The following is a 25,332-nucleotide window of genomic DNA, read 5'->3' on the forward strand; positions in this document are numbered from 1 at the left end:
CGGACACCCTGGGGCACCGTCACGTCCTAATCCCTGCCCACTCTAGCACCTTATTCCTCTACCGAGTTGGCTTTCCTTTAGGGCCCCTGGCCTTGTTCCTGCCCCAGTATGTTCCCCGGGGCGCCGTTGTGGAATCCTCACGCAGAAGCCCTGTCCTCGCGAAGACCCCAGTGGTGACTCCAGCCTCGCCACCATGAACGGGGTCCTGATCCCCCACACGCCCATTGCTGTGGACTTCTGGAGCCTGCGCCGGGCTGGCGCCGCGCGGCTCTTCTTCCTGTCGCACATGCACTCGGACCACACGGTGGGCCTGTCTAGCACTTGGGCCCGGCCCCTCTACTGCTCCCCAATCACTGCCCACCTCGTGCGTCGTCACCTACAGGTACTGGGCTGCAGTTGGTATCTGAGAGCTGGTCCAGGCATTTGGGTGGAAACTTCCGATGTCTTCTTAGGCTTGGAATCACCGAGTGGGATCCGGAAGGATTGAGTTTTACACATTCAGAAATTGAGCCCAGAGGTTCATGTTTAGTTCATAATAGGAGCGTGACTTGCAACCGACCTACTGAAGATGTTTTAGCTCTAAACTGGGAGATCATTGAGTTCAGCCAAGAGAATTATAACTACTTTTTAATTCACCCAGTGTGCTGGGTAAATCTGGATTCTCCCGATTCAGTAAATATGGTTGGTGTGAGTGCTAAGAATCTGGCTGGATTTTTGTTTTTTAAACCATTGCCTCCAAGGGATTATTATGCTCAGGAGAAAATTTGAGAATCTTTGACTATTTTCAGACTTGCAATTGAAATCCTAATAAAGGTTGGGATAGGGAGTGGGAAGAGAAAGACAGACTCCTGATCCTGCAGTGTGCGCGTGTCTGTGGCCTAACCAACTGTTTTGGCAGGTCTCTAAGCAGTGGATCCGAGTCCTGGAAGTTGGTGAGAGCCATGTATTGCCTCTAGATGAAATTGGAAGAGAGACCATGACTGTAACCCTCATCGATGCCAATCACTGCCCTGGTTCTGTCATGTTTCTCTTTGAAGGATACTTTGGAACCATCCTCTACACAGGTGGGCCTCCCAAGACTTCCCTTCTACTTGCCAGCTAAGACACTACTTTGAGCAGCCTTCACTCATAAAAGAGGTCCACAGGCCTTCTACTTCCCCCCATATAAGCACAGTGAACCTTCTCAATTGATTGCCCATCTTTGATGGTTCAAACCTTGTAAAGAATATTAAAAACAGCAGGTGGACACATTTCCACAAAGAAGCTGTATTGCACAGGGCACATAATAGTTTTTCCATGGATCAGTAAGCAAGTGCCCGTTGGTGGTTGGAAGTGAGAGAGGCTTGTTTTTTATCTTTTTGTCTCTGACCCTCTGGCTCCCCCTAATACATCCTTCCAGGTGATTTTCGATACACGCCATCCATGCTGAAGGAGCCAGCCCTAACACTGGGGAAGCAGATCCATACTTTATATTTAGACAACACCAATTGCAACCCATCCCTGGTTCTTCCTTCCCGACAAGAAGCTGCCCAGCAAATTATCCAGCTCATTCGAAGGCATCCACAACATAACATAAAGATCGGTGAGTTGTTTCCTTTTTCTCTCACCCATAGCTAGAAAATCTAGGTTCTTATATATATATATATATTTTTTTTTAGTGTTTTTGAGACATGGTCTCACTTTGTAGTTGAGACTGACCTGGAACTCACTGTGTAGCCCAAGCTGGTCTTGAACTCTCAGCGATCCTCCTGCCTCAGCCTCCAGAGTGCTGGGATTATAGGTGGTCGGCACCATGCCCCGTTTAGGTTCTTATATCTTTCAAGTCTGTGTATCTCTCACTTTCACCATGAAACCTACTCTAACCACTTTATTTAAAATTGTAGCCTGATCACCATCCACACAGCCACATTTCCAACTCTTCCCTGTATCAATCCAGTATTTTCTGTCTTTTATAGTACTTACAACATCCCCATAGTGTCTATATTTAGTGTGGGTGTGGTTTTTTTTTGAGATAAGGTCTTGCTATGTAGTTCTGCTGGCCTTGAGCTCACTGTGTAGCCCAGGCTGGGCTCAGACTTTCAGAAATTCTCCTGCCTCAGTCTCCCAAGTGCTGGGATTATAGGTGTGCACCACCACGCCTAACAATTTATTTATTTATTTACTTTGAGACAAGGTCTTGCAATGTAGTCTAGGCTAGCCTTAAACTCTGGATCCTCCTGCCTCAGTCTCCCGAGTGCTGGAATTACAGGCGTGTGCCACCATGCCCGGCCATGCACGTTTTTAATATGTTGTTATTATTGTCTGTCCCCCACTGCCCCTGGTGTGTATACGTGCACACACAGATATAAACTCCTTGACCTTATGGATAGAAGTGGGAAGAAGTCTGGCATGTCTGTGAAGCAGAGTAGCAGCAGCCAGTGTGACAGTGCACAGTGAGCAAGGAGGCTGGAAGGCAGGAGGGGCAGGATGGCTATTATGAACTTGACCCTAAACCCAACGAAGACCTATGAAGGGTCTGAAGTAGAAGAGGGACATTATTGCACCCATCACCTTATAATGTACTCCATAATTTACATCTTTGTTACATTTACTTTTTGTCTGTCTCCCCACGGTAGAATGTAAGTTCCCTGTGACAAAGGTCTTTGCTTTACTATGGATAAATTCTTATGTTAGTTAATTCCTGATATAGAAGTATTCAATAAATGTGTTATAGGAATTAATGAAATTTATCAGAACAAAGATATGAGTGTTATGCTTTAAATTAGATACAATATTAAAAGAGCTGTTTGCTTTCTCTAGTGATTCCACAATGGTACAAAACATTTTGGGAAAGCAGACATGGTGGTGTAGTCCTGTGATTTAACTCTGGGAGGCTGAACAGGAGGATTGTAAGTTCGAATCCAGCCTGGGCAATTTAGGAATTTAGTAAGACTCTGTCTCAAAATAAAAAAGAACTGGGTGTGTAGCTCAATGTGAAGGTCTTGGATAAAATCACCAGTACAATTTTTGGAGTTATCTTTTTGAGAGATAGTTTGTAAAAAATCAATTTTTGTTTCAAAAACAATTTAGCTCTAGGTAATTTTTTTTTTTTTTTTTTGAGTAGGAAAAATTTATTGAGAGAAAGATTCTGTCTAAGAGAGACAGAAAGGGGACCGGAGGGGGGTTGCCCCTGGTTGTTTCTAAAATTACAGTAAGTCCATATACACACACAAAAACCATTATGAATACTTCAAAAAGGAATATCCCAACCCTGAAAGTGAGGTTAAACAAAACCACTGAGAAAATTACAATGCTAAGGGTGAGGAAGTAAAAAAAGATTAAGATGCAATCTGAATATGTGCCATTTCCCCAAGATGAATGTGATTATTATGTATCACAAACATATACTAATAAACTATATACCTGTCAAGATGATTATCAAATTGACTGAGAAATATTCCTTACTCATAGGATTGCTTAACTTCTCATGAGGAAATATCAGCCTTAACTATTCTTGAAATTGTCAATGCAGAATTTTTTCAGAGGAACATTGCTGGGTAGGAGGGTGCTGGTAGAGCTTGATTAATTTTGTAAATATATAAGTCCCTACTAGTAAAAAAGTATCCAGTAGGCAGTGGGATATAAAAATCAGCAAAATATGGTCCCTGACTTTTAAGGGTTAAGAGTCTAACAAGGAAAAACCTAGAGACAAGAAAAAAATGGGAATACATAGAGAGGAGGAAAAAGTCAGCTAAATTTGTGCCCATAGACAGAAAATTTGAGCCATATTTAGCAATAAAGTAGATATAAAACAAATACATGTTCTTTTAAGGGGTTCACAATTTGGTTGTAGATTTGAAATAGAATTCAGAAAACATCTGAGAAAAAGTACTAAATAACCTCCTAGCTCTGTTAACATAAACCATTACCCAAATTCATATCTCCATTTCTTTTTTTGTTTTGTTTTGTCTTTTGAGGCTGGGACTCACTATGTAGTTCAGGCTGGCCTCAAACTCACATACTGTCTGCCCTCTGCCTCCCAGGTGAGCTAGGATCACAGGTATGCACCACCACGCCCAGCTCCTCTCCATGTATTTCTATCTGAGCCTTCCAATTTGCATCTTTTCATCCATACCATTAAATAACACTGCTGCTCCCCCCACCACACCCTGTTCTGCTCTCATTCCTCGCTGTAACAAGCTGTTTTCCTGCTTCGTACTGCTGAATGGCTCCTCTTCACTTACAGAATTAAATCCCATCCTCGGCAGTACACACAATGCCCTCTAATAAAGGACCTCGGCTTACCTCTCTGGTGTCATTTCTCACCAGTTCCTTCTTAGTAACACTGAAGTGGCTCCTCTTAAAATGTTTCCAGCATTAACTTTTCTTGCCAGGATTAACCATCTTTTGAAGACTTCGCTCAGCTGTCATTTTCCAGAAACTTTCCCTAATTCTGTCCACTGCTAGCTCTTTTGTGCTCTTACCACACTGTGTGCTTGTGTCTAATATTGCCCTGAAATGCAGTTTCTGAGTCTGCAGGTACCATATTTCCCCCAAAGTAAGACCAGGTCTTATATTAATTTTTGCTCCAAAAGACACAATAAGGCTTATTTTTAGGGGATGCCTTATTTTTTAACTTATAAAAATCTATATTTATTCAAATATAGTCATACTAACTTCTAGAACATTGTCATAACTCTCCACAACCCCAAGTTCTGTTCTGAATTTCTTTTTCCCTTTTTTTTTGGTACCAGGAATTGAACACTGAACCTTGCGAGGCAGATATGGTGCCACTGGGCTGAATACCCAGCCCTGGCCTGAATTTCTTGCAATTCTTATTTCCTACAGAACCATTGGCTTCAATCTTATGTCCCGCAACAGAGCTGTCCTTAAATGAGCACTTCTTTTCCATGTAGTTTGGTTGCAGTGCACTGGCAACATAGCTGTCGGTGATTTGATTCCATGAATTCTTCACCCAAGCCACAGCCTCCTACAGGCTTCACAAATTTTTCATAAGTCAAGTGTTAATTGAAGACTTATGAGACAGGAATGGCAACAAAAATGATGACAGTTCAGAATGATGGTCTACACCAAAGTGAGGAAAAACTGTGGGCCCCAAGATTTAGAAAACATTTCTCTATTTCACACAGTGCCCACAGTGCATTAAGTATGTCTGTTACAACAGATGACATACTGAATTATGCGGATTCATGTTAGACACAACCACATCTATTCATTATGAGTACACGTTATTTGAATGTTACATCTCCTCTCCAATTGGTCATTTCGCAGTAAGTTTCAAGTCTCTCTCTTTACATAGGCATTTATTTCTCATCCAGAAGTGCCTGTGTGGGTATTTACACATAATTATAACTTACCACTTATTTTAAGTATTAATATCATGATTTATATTTAAGTATATATTAACATTATTTTATAATTCAACACATCTATCGTGTGTTGCAGTGGACATATTAAATGTACCTTTCTGGCTGATGATATTAACTGGGACTTATTTTGGGGGCAGGGCTTATGAGTATCCTGAAAAATCATGCTAGGGCTTCTTTTCTGGGGAGGTCTCATTTTCTGGGAAATACAGTAGATGGCATTGCTGGAGGGCTGAGTCTTTTTTATTGCTTATTCATCTTCACAGTGCCTAATAATTGGTAGATGCTTTCTTTTATTGAACTGAATGAATGAATGAGCGGATTTGTGTCCCTGTTCTTTATCCTCCACATATCTCAGTTCAAACACCGTATCTTTCTTGATATACTCCCTGGATTGACCCATGAGTTCTATAGTTTTTGTTAAACATTAAGTTATCTTATTAGGATTCTTCAGTAACCTTGTCCTCTTCTTTTACTTTCCCCAATCCCTTTAACATTATTCAGGGCTCTATAGCCTAGGAAAGGAATCATTGCTGGAGCAGCTGGCCCTGGAGTTTCGGACCTGGGTGGTATTGAGCCCTCAGCGCCTGGAGTTGGTACAGCTGCTGGGGCTGGCAGATGTGTTCACGGTGGAAGAGAAGGCTGGCCGCATCCATGCTGTGGAACACATGGAGATCCGCCGTTCTGCCATGCTGCATTGGAACCAGACTCACCCTACCATTGCTATCCTTCCCACAAGCAGGAAAATCCACATATCTCACCCTGACATCCACGTCATCCCTTACTCCGACCATTCCTCCTACTCTGAGCTCTGTGCCTTTGTGGCAGCACTGAAGCCTTGCCAGGTGGTGCCCATTGTCAGTCGACAGCCCTGCGGGGACTACTTTCCGAACAACCTGAGCCCCATGCTCTCCATTCCCCTGATTCCAGACTCTGTGCAGCAGTGTATGAGTTCCTCCTCTGACAAACCAGAGTTTCTCTGGCTGTTAAAAAACAGGTTAAAGAGGCCGAGAATCCAAGGTGTTGTGTTTGAATCTCCTCAGGAAAATACTGATAAATCTTCATCTGATAGAGACTCAAAGAAGACCAAGAAAGAAATGCTTTCTCCCTCTCCTGAGGACCTTGAGAAGCAGCCCTCCTCACATCCTTTGAGGGTCAAGAAACAGTTGTTCCCAGATCTCTGCAGCAAAGAATGGAGTGAAGAAGTCCCTTTCTGTGAGTCCCAGAAGATGGTGACTGTGTTGACCGCACCTTTGGGATTTTCAGATGAGGAGTTTCTCTCTCCAGAAACCAGGCAGCAAATAGACCTAGGGCTCCCCTTGACACCTAGGGGAGACAGTAATGGCCCAGCAGCCACAGGGAACCAAAGTGGCTGGATAGACCATGATTTTCCTCTGTTTCATAGAGGCAACACTGCTGCTTTTCTAGATACTGATTCCAGAGACCTGGCACTAAAATACCTTCTGACTCCAGTGAACTTTTTCCAGGCAGGGTTCTCTTCCAGGAGCTTTGACCAGCAAGTGGAAAAATACCATAAACCCGTACTGAAGTACAGGCAGGAGGCTACAGAATGACAACCCTGTTTGTTACAGTGCTGTAGTTTTGAAGATAGTAGCTGATAACTAGTAGCAATGGTTTGGAGCCTTACCTATCTTTTCTATTTATTTTTTGAGTACTAGGCACCCCACCACTGAGCTACATCTCTAGCCCTTTTATTTTTTGAGACAGGGTCTCACTAAATTGCCCAATTAGGACTTGAACTTGTGATCCTCCTGCCTCACCCTCCCTAAATGCTAGGATTACAGGTGTGGCCCTTATCTTTACAGGATCCTATGGGCTCACCCTGGAACAGCACTTCTCAAAACTTGTTCAATGGAGTCCCGGTACAGCTGGCTGATTTTAAAAAGAATCCTTTTCATTCTAAACTGTTCAGAGTGTGCCTGAGCACACTAACAGTTCTTAGAAGTCCTCCAGTAACCTGTTTAATTTTATCCAACCTGGTATTTCTCAAACTTTTCTGAATCTATAATCCTGTGTGGGTGTAGAAAGAATAAATAAAAAGGGACCAGGTTATTTCCACTCTTACTTTGTGTTTCATTTGCCATTTCCCATGTCTTCTTTCTCTTCCCAGATAGTTCTAGTTTTAACTTTTAAAAAATCATTTTGTTTTTTGAGACAGGGACTCAATATGTAGTTCAGGCTGGACTTGAACTCACTATGTAACCCAGGCTGGCCTCAAACTAAAGGTGACCCTCCTGCCTCAGCTTCCCAAGTGCTAAGATTACAAGCATGCACCACCATGCCTTGCCTAGTTTTTAAATTATGAACTATGGTGCTGGAGGATGAAATAGTGGCACATTCCATTCTTGAATATCTTTGACTTGCTGTGACCTTCCATCCAAGTAACTTCCTGTCTCTGCCTCTGGGAAGGAACAGGAAATGATGGAGAGGACTTGGAACAGTGGTGAAAAATTCCACCTCTGCCTCCTTCATGAGGGTTACAGTTAGTGTCACTGGGGACCCTTCTGGAGTGGAGCCAGCTTGGGGGCTGGGTACTCTTCACCAAGGCAGTAGGAGAAACCCTGCTAAACATTAAGGCTTAGGGTGTGCTCCTGGCTGCTTAGAGACACTATTTGGCTGAAATAAAGTTACAAAAGATCAAATGTGCTGCCAGATACTCCTCTGATTGTTCACATAGCTGGGATATTTTTGCCCCCCCCCCAGCTTCCTCCCCTGGTTTGAGTAGGGAGCCAGAGCACACAGCCTGTTTGTTTTAGCATCCAGGGAAAAGACCAAGGAGCCAGCTGGCTGGAAGGGCTGGGGGTGTTCAGTTCTGCCCTGTCCTTCTGTCAAAGCCTGACTAACTGCCAGACCAATAGCAGGACAGCTGATACACAGCCATGAGCAAATGGGCTCTGAAGGGCACAGACGTGGAGCTGGGCATGTAGAACAAAACTGCTTCAGTATGGAACCTTGAGCCTTAGCGAAGAAGGCTGCTTCTCACCCTAGGAGAGAAAGTTTGCTCCTCTTGGAGGGGGAAATGAATTTAGAAAGCAAAAGAAGGCCTTGCTCTTAGGGAAGCTGACACAACTCTGTTTCATCAGTGACCTTTGCTGTAATCCTCCCAAGGGCCTACCAGGAGCCATGGCAGCTGAGGCAAGTGGTGCAGCAGGAAGCCTGGGCATTGTCTGGGCTTAAATCCAGGTACCCTGGGCAAGTTGGCTAAACAGCACAGCTTCAGTTCCTCAACTGTAGAATAGGGACTGACATATCTACCTCTCACTACTGCCGTGGGGATGAAATGGTAAATTCTAGCTCAGAGTTGGTCATGTGATAGGTATTCAAATGGTTCTTGGGGCTGGGCCATAGTTCAGTGCTAGTAGACATGCATTCTTAGCATGCACGAGGCCTAGGGTTCAATACTAAGCACTACCAAAAAAAAAAAAAAAAAAGCAGTTCTCTTTAACTTCTGGCTCTTCAAAAAAAAAAATGTATATATATGTGTATATATATATATATATGTATGTATCCTATATATAAAATGAAACTGGGAATCATGTAAAAATATAAAGAAAAAAATCAATTTTAATTCTTCTACAAAGATTAGTTGGTATGATGACTAATTCTGTGCATGTTGATGTGTTAAATATATATATATATTTTTTTCAAAACTGGGAGCTGGGTATAGAGGTGCATGCCTGTAATCCCAGCACTCTGGAGGCTGAAGGAAGAGGACCGCTGAGAGTTCAAGGCCAGCCTGAATTACAGAATGAGTCCCTATCCCAAAAACAACAGCAACAAAATGGGGGTAATACTACATATAATTTTAAATTCTGCATTTTACTTTTTTAATAAGCATTTCATTATACCATTAAATATTCAGAAATGTCTTTTTTTGGGTGGGGGACAGGGACTTGCTTTGTAATGCAGGTTGGCCTGGAACTCACTATGTATCCCCTGCTAGCTTCAAACTCAAGACAATCCTCCTACCCCAGACTCCTGAGTGCTGAGATTACAGGCGTGTGTCACATGCCCAGCAAGCAATGTTACTTTTATATATATATATACACACACACACACACACACACACACATATATAAACAATGAACATTCTTAGGCATGTATCTTGGCATTTCTGTTTATTACTTAGAAAAAGTAACTGGAAGTAGGATTACTGTTTAAAGTTGTTGGTGCAAATTATGTTTAATTGCCACAGAAAGGGTTCTGTACCATTTTTTTCCTCAGAAGATGTCATTGTATATATATACACACACACACACACACACACACACATATATAAACAATGAACATTCTTAGGCATGTATCTTGGCATTTCTGTTTATTACTTAGAAAAAGTAACTGGAAGTAGGATTACTGTTTAAAGTTGTTGGTGCAAATTATGTTTAATTGCCACAGAAAGGGTTCTGTACCATTTTTTTCCTCAGAAGATGTCATTGTGACACTTTGGTTGTTTTGTCCCATGTCACTGAAGCTTCGTTAAGTTTAGAAGATATTACTGGAATGGTACGCAAGACATGGAATGTCCTCTCACGTGTTAAGGCAATAAATATTTAATATTTAAAATAATGTCATAAAAATAATATTTACTGCCTTTCTCTAAGAGTCTCTAGCTGTCTCACTTTTGCGAGACACACAGTTGGCTGAGAGAGATAAGAAGCTCTCCATAAAAGGGCCCCATGTTGGTGTTATCTTCTAGCAGCAAAGAAGCCTGTCCACTTTTGGCACATGGCACATCACATATGTTCCTCAAAGTACGGTCTGTGTCTATTTAGGTGGAGGAGCAGAAACACAAGTTGTTGGTGGTGTGTTTGTGTTTTAAAAATGAGATAATTCCATACTCTTCTTCTAAAGTAAAAATGCCTCACATAACAGATTGGCAGTTGCCTTATTTGATGTCTCAAGGCTCTTCTATATAAATGCTGTGTTGTATATATCTTTAAGCAGCCAAATAAAATTAACCTATTTTTAGAATCTAGGGATGACCCTACAGGTGTATGAAGATCTTGCAGTGCCTGGAAAAAGAAATTCCCTAGAGATTCATTAGTTATTTGTTTCATGATCAGGAGAGCTGGTACTTTTCCACAAGGAGACTGACAGTGGCTTACGTCCCTTCATAGAAAAAAGAATCCCCCTGCTACAATTTGGGGACCATCTCTCACTTCTGACCAAAACTGCCCTTTGGGGTAGGAAACAGGAGATGGTGAATTTGCTTTTTTGACAAGAAAAGCTTTTTTTGGACCTGGGTTCTCTACCCCAGTTCTCCCCAGGGAACAGTTCTCTCTGCATTCTTAGAGGGGCTCTTAAGGAAGAGAAATGCTGTGTGGGGTCCATGTGCACATATTTCGATGCTACCACTAATGTGCAGCTATCAGTCTGTTATCTGCCTCCCACTGCCCATCTACCTCAACCACCACAATCTCTTTTTTTTTCTAATTTGTTTCTTTTAAAGGATTGAACACAAGGCTGTCCCTCTGATCCCCCAGCCCCTTTTCTTATTTTGTATTTGAGACAGGGTCTTACTAGGTCACTAAGTTGCCCAGGCTGGACTCAAACTTGGAATCTCCTGCCTCAGCCTCCCAAAGTACCGGGAGTACAGGCATGTGCTACCGAGCCCAGGTTACACAAGCTCTTGTGTCTAGGGTTCGTGATGCTTTTCCTTCTTACCTAGGCCATCACACCAGTGCAGAATACTCCTCTCCCTTATTCATGTGAGTCTATGTCCACCTGTGAGGGATTCTCAGATTGGTTAAACTTGTTTTTATTTTGACCCTATTGCTTTTATTTAGCTCACCCCTTCCACCATGACTCTTTCCTGGATACTTTGTCTTCTTTGACCATGCTCTTGCCCCACTAGACCACAGAAAGCTCCCTGAATCTTGGCCTTGGTTCTTTCTTGAGCCAGTAACTTACTGAATCATCTTTCAATTACATAAACCTGGATTAGCCTTTCCCTTACAATATTTACATGTTTGTACATCATTGTATTATGGCTATTTTACCAGTCCTAATTCTAATTCTCCGACTTTTTCTTGTTGTTGTTGTTTTTGTTTTTGTTTTTTGGTACTGGGGATCGAACTCGGGTCCTTGTGCTTGCAAGGCAGGTGGTGGAACCACTGAGCTAAATCTCTGGCCCTCTCCAATTAATTTTTAAAATTAGATTATTGGTACATTTTAGGTAAACATAATGATCACATTCATCATAGTACTTGTACATTTTATATCTTAGTTCTTATTTTCTCCTATTAATTTTTTTCCATTAAGTTTATTGGTACATTTAAGGTAAACAATAGTTACATTTATCATGGAGATCTTATACCTTTACATGATGTATCTTGGTTCTTATTTTTTCCCATTCCCCTGCCCTCCCTGCACCCGCTTCACTGTTCCCTATTTACAAAGACTGTGTTTCCATTTTTTTCCTTTTTTCATATTTTTTCTTTTCCCTTTTTTCCTTTCCCCTACCCTTCCCACTTCTCCTTCTCCTTTAGACATTTTCTTCCTATTTCCCACTCTCCCATTAAATTTTTTGTTTGTTTGTTTGTTTTTTGAGACAGGGTCTCACTATGTAGTGGAGACTGACCCGGAACTCACTATGTAGCCCAGACTGGTCTCGAACTCACAGTGATCCTCCTGCCTCAGCCTCCCAAGTGCTGGGATTACAGGCGTAAGCCACCACACGCCCGGCTCTGGTATTTATTTTTGCAGTATTGAGAATTGAACCCCATGCCTTCAAACTGAGCCACACCCCAGGCCTTCATTTTAATTTGATGTAATTGAATTGAATTGAATATTGAGCCAAGTTCTCACTTTGTCATTAAGTTGCCCAAGCTATTCTGTCTCAGCCTCCCAGGGTGCTGGGAATACAGGTGTGCACCACCATGACTGGCTATTAAAGTTCTGTTTTTGATGGAGGTGAGGACATTCTAAGGAGACAGAGAGATTAGGAAACCCTATCTTCAGCGGAACTTTTAGGTTCATGTGATATAAGCCCAACCTATCCTTCTAGCCTTGACTCCTAGGATTCTCCTCTCTGCAAGACAGTATGCCATACTGGGAAATTCCTGGACTTTTGAATTAGCAAGTTGGCTTGGAAATAAGGATCCAATAAGGATCCTTTTCCAAATAAGGAAATAAGGATGTATATAAGCAAGTTGATTAGTTCTTTAACAGATAAGGTTTCTCATTTGTAGGAAATAGGAATGCCTACCTCTTAGGGTTTTGGGGAAAAAATGACATGGGAGAAAGCAAAGTGTCACAAAAGCATCCTGTAAATTTTCAAAATATATTGTTGCTTAATCCTCCCTGTGATATCTTAAATTCTGCTTGCAGTAAGTGGTTGACATTCTGAGTGCTTGCCCTACAGAATGCCACGGCAAATCTTACCTTCCAGGTCCTGAAAAATCTATTGAGGGACTGGCTGATGAAGGTACTTCCTGGTAAGGAGGTCCCTGGAGTCAAGTCCAGTCAGAAGAGTCATTACCTGAAGCATCCAAAGATGTGTCTGTCCAGATGGGAAAAGAATAAAGTGAAATCATAATAAATCTCAAATGCTCTGCTGAGCAAGTTTAACTGTAAATCCCAGGGCAAGCCCCAAACAGAACAGAAGAAGTAGTGGATAAGAGGCCCAGAGTCAGGCTTGGCGGAACACTTCAGAACACTGTGGGTAAACACAGGGCCAGATGCTGTGCTTGATCTAATTGTAGCTTCTGCTACCCCATCTCTATAAATTAGCAACCCTGAATCAGTTCTGAATCCCTTTTTCAACTCCTACACAAGAAAGGCAGAAATACTGATGAAAAGAACCACACAACTGGTATCACCACAAATTTTAGTCTCTGCTATCTTCAGAGCTGCTTCTCATTTCCTTATATCCTTGATCCACCCCCTCTCCCATGTACCACAGTAGTTATTCCAAACCTTTATGACTCAACCTTTTACAACATATGAAGCCTTCGGAAGACACCTTTCAGCATCAAGGGTACCAAATTGTGGTATCCTGAGGCAAATTCTTTGGTTCATAGGAACAGGTCTGGTTGCCCAATCTCATCCCCAAGATTGCAGAATTACTCCCTCTTTATTCTGCAGTCCTGCTTCAATCACAGGTGCTCTCAGGAATCCAAGTCTTTAAGGTCTAATCCTCACACCTACCATTCTTTTACTAGGCTCTCAGTGAGGTAGGAGACTAGGGCAGGCACCATGGGTGGAGCAGTTGGGTACAACCTGCTGACTAAGAGACTTGATAGCCACGGGCACAGAGCAAGCAGCTCCTGAGCCTGACTCAGGAACAAGCCAGGGCTAGCGCCTGAAGCCAATCTTCTAGCATGAGATCAAGTGGGAGAACCTGGATCAACTATCAAAGACGATATATACAGATGGCAGCAATGGACTTTGTGCTTGTGCTCTCTTGATCTGGCAGCGGGCCATTCTGCTTGTAGGATGTATCTTCTCTTTCTCTTTCAAAGCACCTTTAACCTGTGAGCTCTTCTTTTGTGCTTCTTTTCCTTTTTGTATTTCTGCCCTCAAATAAACAGCAATTGTTTCCATTCACCAATTGTCCTGATGAACTCATCAAACACGACAGTAAGAAACCGGGAGAACACTGCTGGTGCCTACTCCACCCAATCACGTCAGGACTCCAGCTCTGTGATCAGCAAACTGCCCATGTCCTCAATATCTTTTCTGTAAGTCTTCTTCACTCTCTTTGCTTACATTGAAGATTGGCTCTCCTATGAGCACATTGCTTTCAGGCCTGCCCTCGGAAGCAGGGGCAAGGTAAGGAGAGTAGTGTAAGGAGGTGAAGCTGATTTCTTCCTTGCTCCCCTTGCTGCCTCCTGACCACTATTTCCATTCCTGGTTGTGAAAACTTTCCTCTTTTGAAGTGCCTGCCACCTGGCTACTCCAGTAATGGCGAAGCTTTTAGAGATGAGCGCCCAAACTGCAACCCAAACCCCACTTATTTATCACAAAGTGCCAACAATGCAATTAAATCTGAAAAGTGAGGTTTTAGTTTAGAAAATAACTCTTGTCTAAAAGCAAAGCAAATAACGCGTGCACCATAGGGTTGCCACTACTGGGTTATACCATCCTCTCCTCTCCTCTCCTCATTTACCAAGACGGGTCACCGACCCACAGGCTTCCCCTACTTTACAGCTAGCGCTGTCATCACTCTGGATGACTTCAACATTCTGGCTGCTCAGTTTCCTTGACCTTTCTGTCTCTAAAGACCTTTTTCTTCTGCTTCACCACCCTGTGATCAGAAATGGTACTGTACTACAGTACATGTGAAATTTGAATTTTAACCCTCTTTCCTTCCATCTTATCTGCTCGTGTCTATATGGCCAATGTTTCACTATTCATAAATCCTCTCAAAGCTTCAGTCCCCACTTAACTGTATCCCATGATCCATCAGTATAGTATTACTCCATTGCTTCCACTCACTCTGGATAAGTCATACCATTTATTCTTTGCCTGTACTGGAGCAACTCCGTATTGTTGGAGAAACCACTCAACCAGGCTGTATGACTTCATTTTCAATTCATGATCTCATATATCAAAAATGCCTTTCTGTACTGCTGAGCAATCCTATTATGCTTCTCTATTTCCTATTCTCCCTTGCCCTTTTCTTTCCCCCTCACACCCATACTACTATCTGCCAGCAAATTCTATTGACTCTACCTTAAGACATATTCCAAATCTTACTGCTTTTTTTTTTGGGTACCAGGGCTCGAACTTGGGTCCTTGTGCTTGTGAGGCAGGCAGCAGAACCACTGAGCTAAATCCCCGGCCCTTACTGCTTTTCCTTATCATCACCTCTACCACCCTTGTCCAAGCAATCTTTGTCTCTTTTCCAAACTACTGCAGTAGCCTCCTGTGTGTTCTCCCTGCTTCCTACCTTGTCTCTTACTGCTTCCAAACTTGTCTCTCTCTGCTCCCCAAATACAATGAGTGCAGTCCTTACAATGAGCATGATGTAAATCTGACTGTTCATCATCTCTGCTCAAATCCTCAAAGGGCTTTCCAGCTCAGAGTGAAAAACCAAAGTTCCTACGGTGGCCTGAATGGCTCATATAATTTTCTGTCCTGTCTCCTGTCTTCACCCTTCACCTACTCTGCTCCAGCCACACTGACCTCTTTGCAGTTACTCCAGTGTGCCAGGTAAGCATTTACTTTTGTTCAGATACCCCCACGGCTTCCTCATCTCCAGGTTTTTGCCCAGTGAGGTTTCTTTTCTTGGTTACTTTAATTAAAATAGCAACCGTCTGCCTGCTACCATCCCTCTTTTGGCATTTTTTCCATAGAACACTTACCACTACATCATTTCTAATACAACACATCATTTACTTACTTGGTTTTCTGTGTACCTCATTCTAGTAGAATATAAACTCCAGAACTTTTACCTTTGGTTTTGGTCTGTTTTGTTTATTGTGTATCCTTAGTGCCTACAACATGTAGCAGGTTCTTAATAAATGTTTATTGAATGGGGTCGGGGATTTAGCTCAGTGGTTCCACTGCCTGCCTCCCAAGCACAAGGTCCCAAGTTTGATCCCTGCTATAAAAAAGAAAAAAAAAAGTTTATTGAATGAATAAGCAAACAAATCTACAATAGATGATTGAACATGCTTTAAGCAATGCCCCTCCCAATAAATGCTGTTCTTAAACAGAGAATAAGGCGAAGTTCTTAGCCCTCAAGGAGCTAACAACTTCTGAGTGCTTAATTTGACAGAAACTTTATAAATATTATCTCTATATCTTGCAACTATCTTGTGAGAAAACTAGAGTCCCTAAATTCATTCATTTGTTCATTCCACAAATGATTTATTGAATACCACGTGTCAGGCACTGGTCTAGACATTGCATATACTGAAGACAGAAAATGTCAGCAGGGGAAGTCACTCAGTGGTAGGGCATTCACCAGCCTGTGTGACACCTTGGATTCACTCCTCAGTTCTGGGGAAAAAAGGGACAATTTCCTGCCTACATGGAAAGTACATCCCAAAGGAGAGAGAGATTGGACATAAATATCAGATAGTGATAGGGCTAAGAAGAGAATGCAACTGGCCAATGGGGAGTGGGCAGTCTAGACATGGTGGTGAAGAAAGTGTCTCTGGGGAATGGACAATTAAAATGATGAAAAGCAGACAGCTAGGTAAAGACCTAGGGGCAGTGGGCTCTGGTAGCATCAGTACAAAGACCATGGGATGCAAGTGAGCTTTATGCTGAATGAACCTCAGGAAAAGTGTGTGTTGAAGGGGGAGAGGAAGAGGAGATGAACTCGGAGCGGGAGGCAGAAGTTGGATTCGAAGTAACTTATAGGTTAAAGAAGTCTGGATTTTATTCTAAGTGTCACGAGAAGTTATTGGAGTGCTTTAAAGTAGGAGAGTGATATGATCTGATGTATATTTTTAAAGGCAACAGATGGAGAATTGGGCAAAAATGAAAGCAAGATACCAATCAGGAAGCTCTTGCGGCAGTGAGAGGCAGTGGTGAGCTAAACTGGGGTTTTGGAAGAAAGGGGCTTGATAATGAGATAAATCCTTTTACAGTCACCTCTTTAGTAGAAGCAGCTACAGGGACGTACCTTTTCCTCCACCAAAACTTTCACAAAGGAAAAGTGTGCAGATACAGATAGACGTATCTATACTAAACAAGTAATATATAAATATACATACTTGGGAAGAATGAAAAGAGAAAAACAAGTAAGCTAATGTATAATATAAATGCATAGCTGGAATATTTTATGAATCAACTCTTCCTTGCAATAGACATGTTTTATAACTATTTTTAAAAGGAAACATCATGTTTTACTGGCTTGGTAGTCAACATAAGCTTTGGGGTTACAGTTTACATTTCCTGAGAGACTAGGATTCTTCAGTAAAAAAACTTTCATATATCAGGAGAGCACTTGAATTGGGCTTTTTGTTAAATTTTCCAATATTCTACATCCTCATGGAAGAGTACCTCTATGAAAGAGTTAATTTTAGGTTTGCAAGATTGCATTCTTTGTAAGGCTCCTTGTTTATACATAATTAAAACCTACACTTACTTTAATTAAGATAGTACTGCAGCATCTTTATTTATTGAAATACAATTGACAAATGAAAGTTGTTTACATGTAGAGTGTACGACTTTTGACGTATATATTGTTAAATAATTATCGAAGTACAGCTAATTAACAAACCCATTACTTGTGTTACCATTAGTTATCTTTGTGTGTGTGGTAAAAAAAAAAATTTACTCTCTTAGTAATTGTTTTGTTTGTTTTTATTTTTTTGAGACAGGGTCTCACTACTGTGGTTCAGGCTGGCTGTAAACTCACTATAAAGCCCAGGCTGGCCTCAAACTTGTAGTGATCTTCTTGCCTCAGCCTCCCAAGTGCTGGGATTACAGGCGTGTACCACCACACCTGGGTTTTTTTTAGCAATTTTCAAGTGCCCACATTTATTATTTTATATTTTACTTCTCACATTTTCCGATTCTACAGGTGGAATCAGATAATAACGATAGTAGTGGATTTTGGAACTAACACTGAAGGAATTTTCTGATGGATGGAAGGAGGGAGGTAAGGAAAAAAATGTTACCATTTCCATGTTAAGGATGACAAAAGTGGGGCTTATTAACATGTTCACTCTCACACTCTAGTAACTAGCAGAGTTGGGTTCTTATGGATATCAGACTTAAGGAGATTTTTTTTTTTTTTGGTACTGGGAGCTGCACCCACAGCCTTTGCATTGAGCTGCATCCCAGTCTTTAATTTCTATTTTGAGACTAAGTATGGCTAAGTCACCATGTTTTTCTTCTATACTGGACATTCTAGGAGCAGTGGGGTTGGTGAGGCAGTCTCTCTCACATCAGAGAATGTATCATCTAAGGTTTGATAGAGCATGTTCCCCTCACCCACCCCCAATAGAGAATCACTTTTTGACTGCTTACAGCTTATATCCAAGTGAGTTTCCAAAAGTAATAATAAGTTAAATTCACAGCCAATGATGAAGATTAATTTTTGAAGTTTCTTAAACTCAATTCCTTTTTTTTGTGGGGGGCAGGAATCAACCTTGCACTTGCCAGGCAGGTGTGGCGCCACTGATCTAAATCCCAGGCCCATAAACTCATTTCCACACTTAACTGAATTCTGATGGTTTCAGCATTGTAAACAAGCACTTGGTAATTTACTCAGCAAAAGTACTGTCTGGGCATGGTGATGCACACCTGTAATCCCAGCACTCAGTCAGTGGCTGAGGCAGGAGGATCTCTGTGAGCTCAAACCTAACTACTAAAACCTTGTCTCATCTCTCCCCCCAAAAGTTATTAGTACCAAACACACATCAGGATTATGCTATGCAAAGAATACTATATGAGGTCCTTTTTGCTGTCTGAGTCTGTAGAAGTATAAAATGACTTAGCACATATAAGTCAGTTGTTAAATTTAAGGTTTCTCTGCTTTGTGGGTTTCTACTGCCTTCTCAGAGCATTATTTTGGTTTGGGATGTTGCCTAGAATTGTTGATAGAGACATATGGAATGCAGGCTCTAAAAGCTTGTGTTACCATATGTCAAAGAAAAGGTCAGAAGCTGCTGAATGCAGGAGACCTGATAATGAGGAGTGATAATGGACTAAGGGAAGGGAGAGAAAAGCCTTATCCCTTGGTTTCACTGAACAAAGGGATAGTATATGACAAAGGTGTGTAGAAAAGGGAGTCACTGGAAATAATTATAGGGAAAGGAGGGTGTGAGGAGCAGTAAACGCTGGTTATATGAGAATTGGAGGCATTTTCTCTTCCTCAGACTAGTTTCTGTGTCGACCCTTAATAATTAGAAAAATTAGGGATACAGTGGCACTTAGTGCATTGGCAATATTGTACAACCACCCCATCTAGTTTCACCTTCATTTATTTATTTATTTGGTGCCAGAGATCAAACTCAGGACCTTGCACTTCCGATCGAGGCAGGCAGTGGAACCACTGAGCTAAATCCCCGGCCCCTCCCTCTCATTTTTAATTGCTTCTGTTTGAACCTTCCACTTTAATCTCATAAACTCACCCTTCATCCAGCCTTCTAGCCATCAAGCTGTCATCTCTGTTGGGCCCTCATCCCCAGTGTGTTCTATTGTAGTCCCCATCACTCATTTGCTTCTTCATGAAAGCAGTTAAGGGAGCCAGAATGTTTCCTGGATTATTCCTGTGCGAAGGGACAGAGAAAGTAGTCAAAATGGATCAACTGGATCAAATCATCCTTCCCAGCTTGCCAGTCACGGCTCATACTGTAAACAATCTTATGTAGGAACCACAGTGATTGCTTTCACCAAGATTAGCAGTGATCGCTTCATTGCCAGATCCACTGGTCACCTCAGTCCTAATCCTCCACCTCTTAGCACTTTATCCTTTTTTGTCTCTTAGCTCCTTTGTGCCCCACAGATTAGCTCCTTCTTTTAGAAAATCTCTCCTAGTATTAGTTAAGGATAGAAAACATAGGGCCAGGGATTTAGCCCATAGTGCAGCCACCTCCTGCCTCGCAAGTGCAAGGTCCCAAGTTCAATCCCTGGTACTAAAATAATAAAGAAAGAAAGACAAGAAAACGCATTTTAAACTGGGTGTGGTGGTGCATACCTGTAATCCCAGCCCCGGGGAGGCTGCAGGAGGATCACCATAAATTCGAGGTCAGGCTAGACTACATAGTTCAAGGCCAGCCTGAACTACATAGGGAGACCCTGTCTCAAAAAACAAAACAAAACAAAAAAACAAACAAACGAAAACAAAAACCCCCCAAAAATGTTATTTTAATGCATAACAATTATTTCCCTAAGAGGAAGTCCAGAAGGTGGCTGTTCCAGGTTCTGTGAAGTTTGACTATATTATTAAAGACCCACTCTTTGCTTCCTTCTCATCTGTTGTCCTCAGAATGCTGTTTGTCTTCATTGCTGTTTGTTGTACTTGTGGTCACAAGAAGGCCATGTTAGCTCCAGGCTTCATGTTTTCATAACCATGTCTCAGGAAAAAGGCAGAGGTAAGAGCAAAAGACTTTCTCTCTAAGTCCTTTTTTAGACAATAAGAATTTTCCCCAGGCGCCTCCTAGCAAACTTCTTTCATATTTCATTGGCCATAACTGAGTCCCATCCCTAGACACATCAGTGGCAATGGGAAATGGAATTACCAAGGATTGGTCCAGACCAGTTGTGATTTATTCCAAGGAAGGAAACTGCCTTCCTTGGAATCAAAGGATCTTCCTTATACTTGAACAATACAGGGATTCTAGTAACAGGAAATAAATTTTTTTCATTTGAGTTTATTGGTACTTTTTAAATATACAGTACAGTTACATTCGTTACTGGGATCTTGTACCTTTACATGTCAGATCTCGGTTCTCATTTTTTCCCCATATCCCTTCACCCCCTCCACCCTCCCTTATTGACAAAGACTTTGTTTCCATTTTTTCCATTTCTCATATTTTTCTTTTCCCTAACGGGAAATAAATATTATAGGGAATACCTTTGGGATGAGACAGAGATTGGCTTATTTTTTTATTTCAGTATCCATGTTTTAGACTTCCCACCAATAAATGTGTTCATTACAGATTTGTGTATTTGCTACCTTCAGACCTGGCCTATAAAAACTCCCTATAAAATAATCCACATTTTCTCTATCCCTTTTTCTTTTTTTCTGGCGAGATTCAAAAGATCCAAGGAATAACAAAGTCATAAAATAAAATCTGGATGTAATATACATGGACTCCTAAAATACAGCAGCCACTAACTATTCTCTGATGGCCAATGAACATTATCTGCCACATTCTTCTATGTAAGCTTCCTTTGCTAACAGTACTGTAAAGGAGCACTGGGGGAAAACATCTTGGGGATAACTCAATCTTGCAATTCTAGGGGAAGGGACGAATAGGGAAACTGTCAATTCAGGATGGGAATTCATTTCTAAAGCCACTAAAATGCCATTCTGGAGCTAGTGCCCAGATCTCCTTTCCCAATTTGCGATAAAAAGGATTAAGACTTCTCAGACAATTAACTGAGTCTAAAGCTTGGACAAGGAAAGTCCAAGATAACCGTGGAATATTTTAGGGAGACATGCTAAAAAAGATGCAGAAGCCAGCTTGAAGGAGTATCCACGGAACAAATCTGGAAAATTCTAGCACTAAAATAAGGACAAAAATGAATTACAAACCATTGAAAAAATAATAATTCATGCATCTACATCATTTTCAACAGACAACTAAGTGATGTCCTAACTAAATAAGAGATATGGGGACCAGTACAGATAAGAATGTAATCCTAACACTTTGGGAGCCTGAAGAAGGAGCCCAGCTTGGGCAGTTTAGTGACCTAGTGAGAATGCATACAAAAAAGAAACAAAACAAAAACAAACAAACAAAAAATCAAAGGACCGGGTGTAGTTGAATAGTTTCGCAGGAAGGTCATGGATTCAATCCCCAGTACTGGGGGGGGGGTCAATAGATGGTAAATCTAAGGGAAGATATATAATGAGGAGCAGGATACTTGCACGGTCTAAGGTGTCTTTCCATATACTGCTTCTTAATTACAAAGAAAATTAGTAAATATACCATGGAGAAATCAGAGACCTTAGTCAAGTGATCAAAACTGACATTATCAATGAGAGGCAAAGAGTCACTGTGAGCTTTTAGGTACAATATCCTGAGGACACAAGTATCATTTATGTACTATCTTGACCAGGAATAGATAAACTTGAATCTAATCCTGAGTAAACATGAGACAAACATAAACAACAAACCTAAAATGAGGACCATTATTTTATGGGATGGCGGGGGGTGAAGCACTGTGTTAAAAAATATCATAGCCAAAGAAGGCAAGGGGGAACAAACCTGTAATTTCAGCACTCTGAAGAAGGATCACAAGCTCAAGCCTGGTCTGGGCAATTCAGCAAAACCCTGTTTCAAAATAAAAATTTTAAAAATGGCTGTAAGCATAGCTCAGTGCAAGGGCCCTGAGATCAGTCTCTAGTTATATATGACAAAGAAATATTTATTTATTAAAGACTAAAGAAAAAGAACAATTAAACACAGAAATATGAGCCTAAATTGGATTTTGTGCTGGAAGACAAAAAAGACTAAGAAGAAAATTACTGGGTCAACTGACAAAAATTGGAATACTGAAAGTAGATTAAAATAGTATATCAAGGTTAAGTTTTCTAGAGTTGATAATTGTATGTATTCCATTATGTATTATTTTTTAGGCTAGTCAAGTATTAAGTGGTAAATGGGCATTGATGCATGCAACTTACTGCCAAATGAAAAAAATGTATGTATGGATAAAGATCTATGTAGCCCATGTAAGAACATGAATGACAAACGAGGGATTTAGCTCACTGGTCCTGCAACCTGCCTCGCAAGTGCAAAGGCAAGGTCCCGAGTTTGACCCCTGGTATAAAACAAAAACAAAAAACAAACAGAACAGCAGACTCATCAGTCTAGAAACTGTGGAGCACCAGAACATAAATGATAAAGAAAAAGGGACAAAATGTTGCTGAATCGAGGTAAAAGGGTATATCAGTAGTCTCTATTATTCTTACAACTTCTTCTGTATGTTTGAAATTATTTCCAAATTAGTTTTCTAAAAAGCAAAGAAAAAAACCCAAACATACAAACAAAAAGTTTTCTGGGATATAGGTTTCAGAAATCACTGGGTCTTCCTTCCTGTTGCTTCAAGGGATTTTTCCAGGTTCTGCTTTCTATTCTTCACTTTCATTGGGTTTTGCCAGTTTTGCAATCTTTTGGCTGTTTTTCTTCCTAGCCCCTTGGATTCGCTACTTGTTTGGATAATTTGCCTAGCTTTTTTTATTTAGCTTTTCACAAGACCCTTCCTCTGGTGATGTTCTCCCATTTGGCTCTAAGCACGGAAGCTCATAAGAAAGTGATTTCTTGACTCCAATACTGAATCCAGGCTCTTCGCCCTGGAGGGATATCATATCCTGCATGCGACTTGAACGCTTTTACTGTTAACAGTGCCATCTCCTTTTCCAGCTGCTGTAACTTTGTGAGGAATTAATTCACTTATCTGTCCCTTTTCTCCATGCTCCCTGCTTGATCAAACCCTCACCCTGCTCTTCTGATTAGATTCCCTTTCTCTAGCCTTTATCCACTCCAGCCATCTTCCTCATCCTCACTATCACTAGTTCTCTCCTTTATCTGATTTCTAGCCCTTCATTATCTTTCAAAATCTGACTCTACCTACTTTACTAATTTTACATCCTCCCCTTTCTTTGCTAAACTGTGAGCTCCTTCAGGGCACAAATACATTTTTTTCTTCTTTGCATCTTTACTTTCTAACACAGTGGCACACAGAGGATATTCTATAGATATCTGTTGAATGGACAACCTCCAGCTACATTAAATTGTAAAACTTCTTTGACCATACCAAAATGAAATATTACCTTCTCTGATGATCTGACTCCCTCACGCAAGTCATGTGTCTGCATGCATTTTTCCTTTCTAGGCTGTAAACTCACTGAGGGAAAAGACCACACCTTATCCAACTTTCATCTGACCCAGTGTCTAAGAGAGTGTGACACAGGGCAGGCACAGAAGCAATTTCCTGAATGAATGAATGAATAACATTAGAATGGAGAATATACCAGACAAACTCCCTGCATAATGAGACAAATTGAGGAAACACCCTAAGAACAATGAAAATAGAGATCAACATGTATAAATAAGACATTAATAAGTGAATTGTCTAAGTATATTTTAAGATAATTTGGTGAGTAGGATACCAGAAGCATGTCACAGAGTTGGGTTGAACAAAGGGATGCTAAATAATTGCATTTGAAGCTTGTGCTTTGAGCAGGACCTGTTCCATCCCAGACCTCAGGTTTCTGCCTTTTTCCTGGCTCATCAAGCAGGCCTCCTCACTCATTCCTCATGTCTTGATGTTTTTAGGGTCAGCCCAATGTAGGGACTTTATGTTCTCTAAACGGCAAGAAGGAAGTTTCTATGAAAATAAGCAAACAAAACTGCCCTGCGGGATTGAACACTTTTGCTAACCCTGGTCCTCTAGGGAAATAAACTTCCCTGTTCCCAATAACATGGAGCTGCTCCCAGTGTTGTTAAGCCAGAAAGAAACCCAAATGACTTTCCTTAAAAGGTACTGTAGCATATTTTAGGAAAATTCTGTCTTTGTGAGATGGGGATCTAAGGAAATCAAGGATGTATAATGAGGGAGATCTGAGAAGCAGAGCTGGTTAGCAGAATCCTGTCTTAGCCACATCTGTCCCCCTCCTCCGAGTAGGTGCAAACATTTGTGGTGATATAGTCACTCTCCAGGGTTCACTCACTGATGCCTATAGCACTTGTGGAATGGAAAGCAATAGATATTTGTCTCCCTAAAATGTTCCCCACTTTAGGAATCAGAAGAACGTTGTACACATCAGGAGGAATATTTGAAGTCCTACAGAATCTCCTGACGTTGGGAGATGGCAGATTCTATAAGGATAACCTAGTGTACGTTTTCTCAGAATGCTGAGTCCAGGGCGTTGTTTCCTGAATATCCAGCCTTACGACCTTCTGGTGGAGGCCAGAAAAAGATGATGCTGATATTCATTCAATGCATGTATTGAGGGGCCAGGTTCAAAACACAGCTATTCTTGCTCACCTACTGTGGTACAGATTCCCAAAGTGGCAATGGGAGAGCTCCCCAAGGGGCACCAGATGTGCAGATCCGATATGCCGACGCCACACAGCTAGCACATCTCCGCCTAGAAAAGAAACAGTAAAGCCTACACTGAGGTAGCTCCTCACCCCCGAGGGGGCTTCCCGGGTTTTGCCCAATCTCTGGGGGCGTCACACCAGTCTGTGGTGATGTCAAACTGGCTGGGATTACATTTTACAGTTGGACCCTCAACAACCACCAGGCGCCAGTCAGTCACCGCGGGGCCTACCGTGCGGAGGGGCCGGGGGTGTCGGCCTCCGCA

General features: G+C 41.5%; 1 protein-coding gene and 1 long non-coding RNA gene across 3 annotated transcripts in view; one reads left to right on the plus strand and one right to left on the minus strand.

Moving 5' to 3' along the window:
- Dclre1b (DNA cross-link repair 1B) overlaps window positions 1-7,070 on the plus strand; it is an 8,076-nt gene extending 1,006 nt beyond the window's left edge. The window contains exons 1-4 of one of the 2 annotated variants that reach the window (XM_010631247.1): window positions 7-382; window positions 899-1,064; window positions 1,400-1,582; window positions 5,871-7,070. In XM_010631247.1, coding sequence (XP_010629549.1) covers window positions 194-382; window positions 899-1,064; window positions 1,400-1,582; window positions 5,871-6,940 — 1,608 coding nt within the window. In that variant the 5' untranslated portion in view covers window positions 7-193 and the 3' untranslated portion in view covers window positions 6,941-7,070. Of the gene's footprint in view, window positions 1-6; window positions 383-898; window positions 1,065-1,399; window positions 1,583-5,870 lie in introns of those variants that run through there. The other variant, XM_010631248.3, reaches the window with a different exon arrangement.
- Window positions 7,071-22,127: 15,057 nt separating this feature from the next.
- LOC104866997 lies at window positions 22,128-25,332 on the minus strand. The gene is made up of 3 exons (XR_781640.2): window positions 25,300-25,332; window positions 25,014-25,116; window positions 22,128-22,294 (listed from the first exon to the last, which is right to left on the minus strand). It is a non-coding gene; the product is annotated as an uncharacterized LOC104866997 (long non-coding RNA).

This window comes from Fukomys damarensis, unplaced genomic scaffold (assembly GCF_012274545.1).
Source record: "Fukomys damarensis isolate Sample0158 unplaced genomic scaffold, DMR_v1.0_HiC HiC_scaffold_33, whole genome shotgun sequence".
Classification (NCBI taxonomy): domain Eukaryota; kingdom Metazoa; phylum Chordata; class Mammalia; order Rodentia; family Bathyergidae; genus Fukomys; species Fukomys damarensis.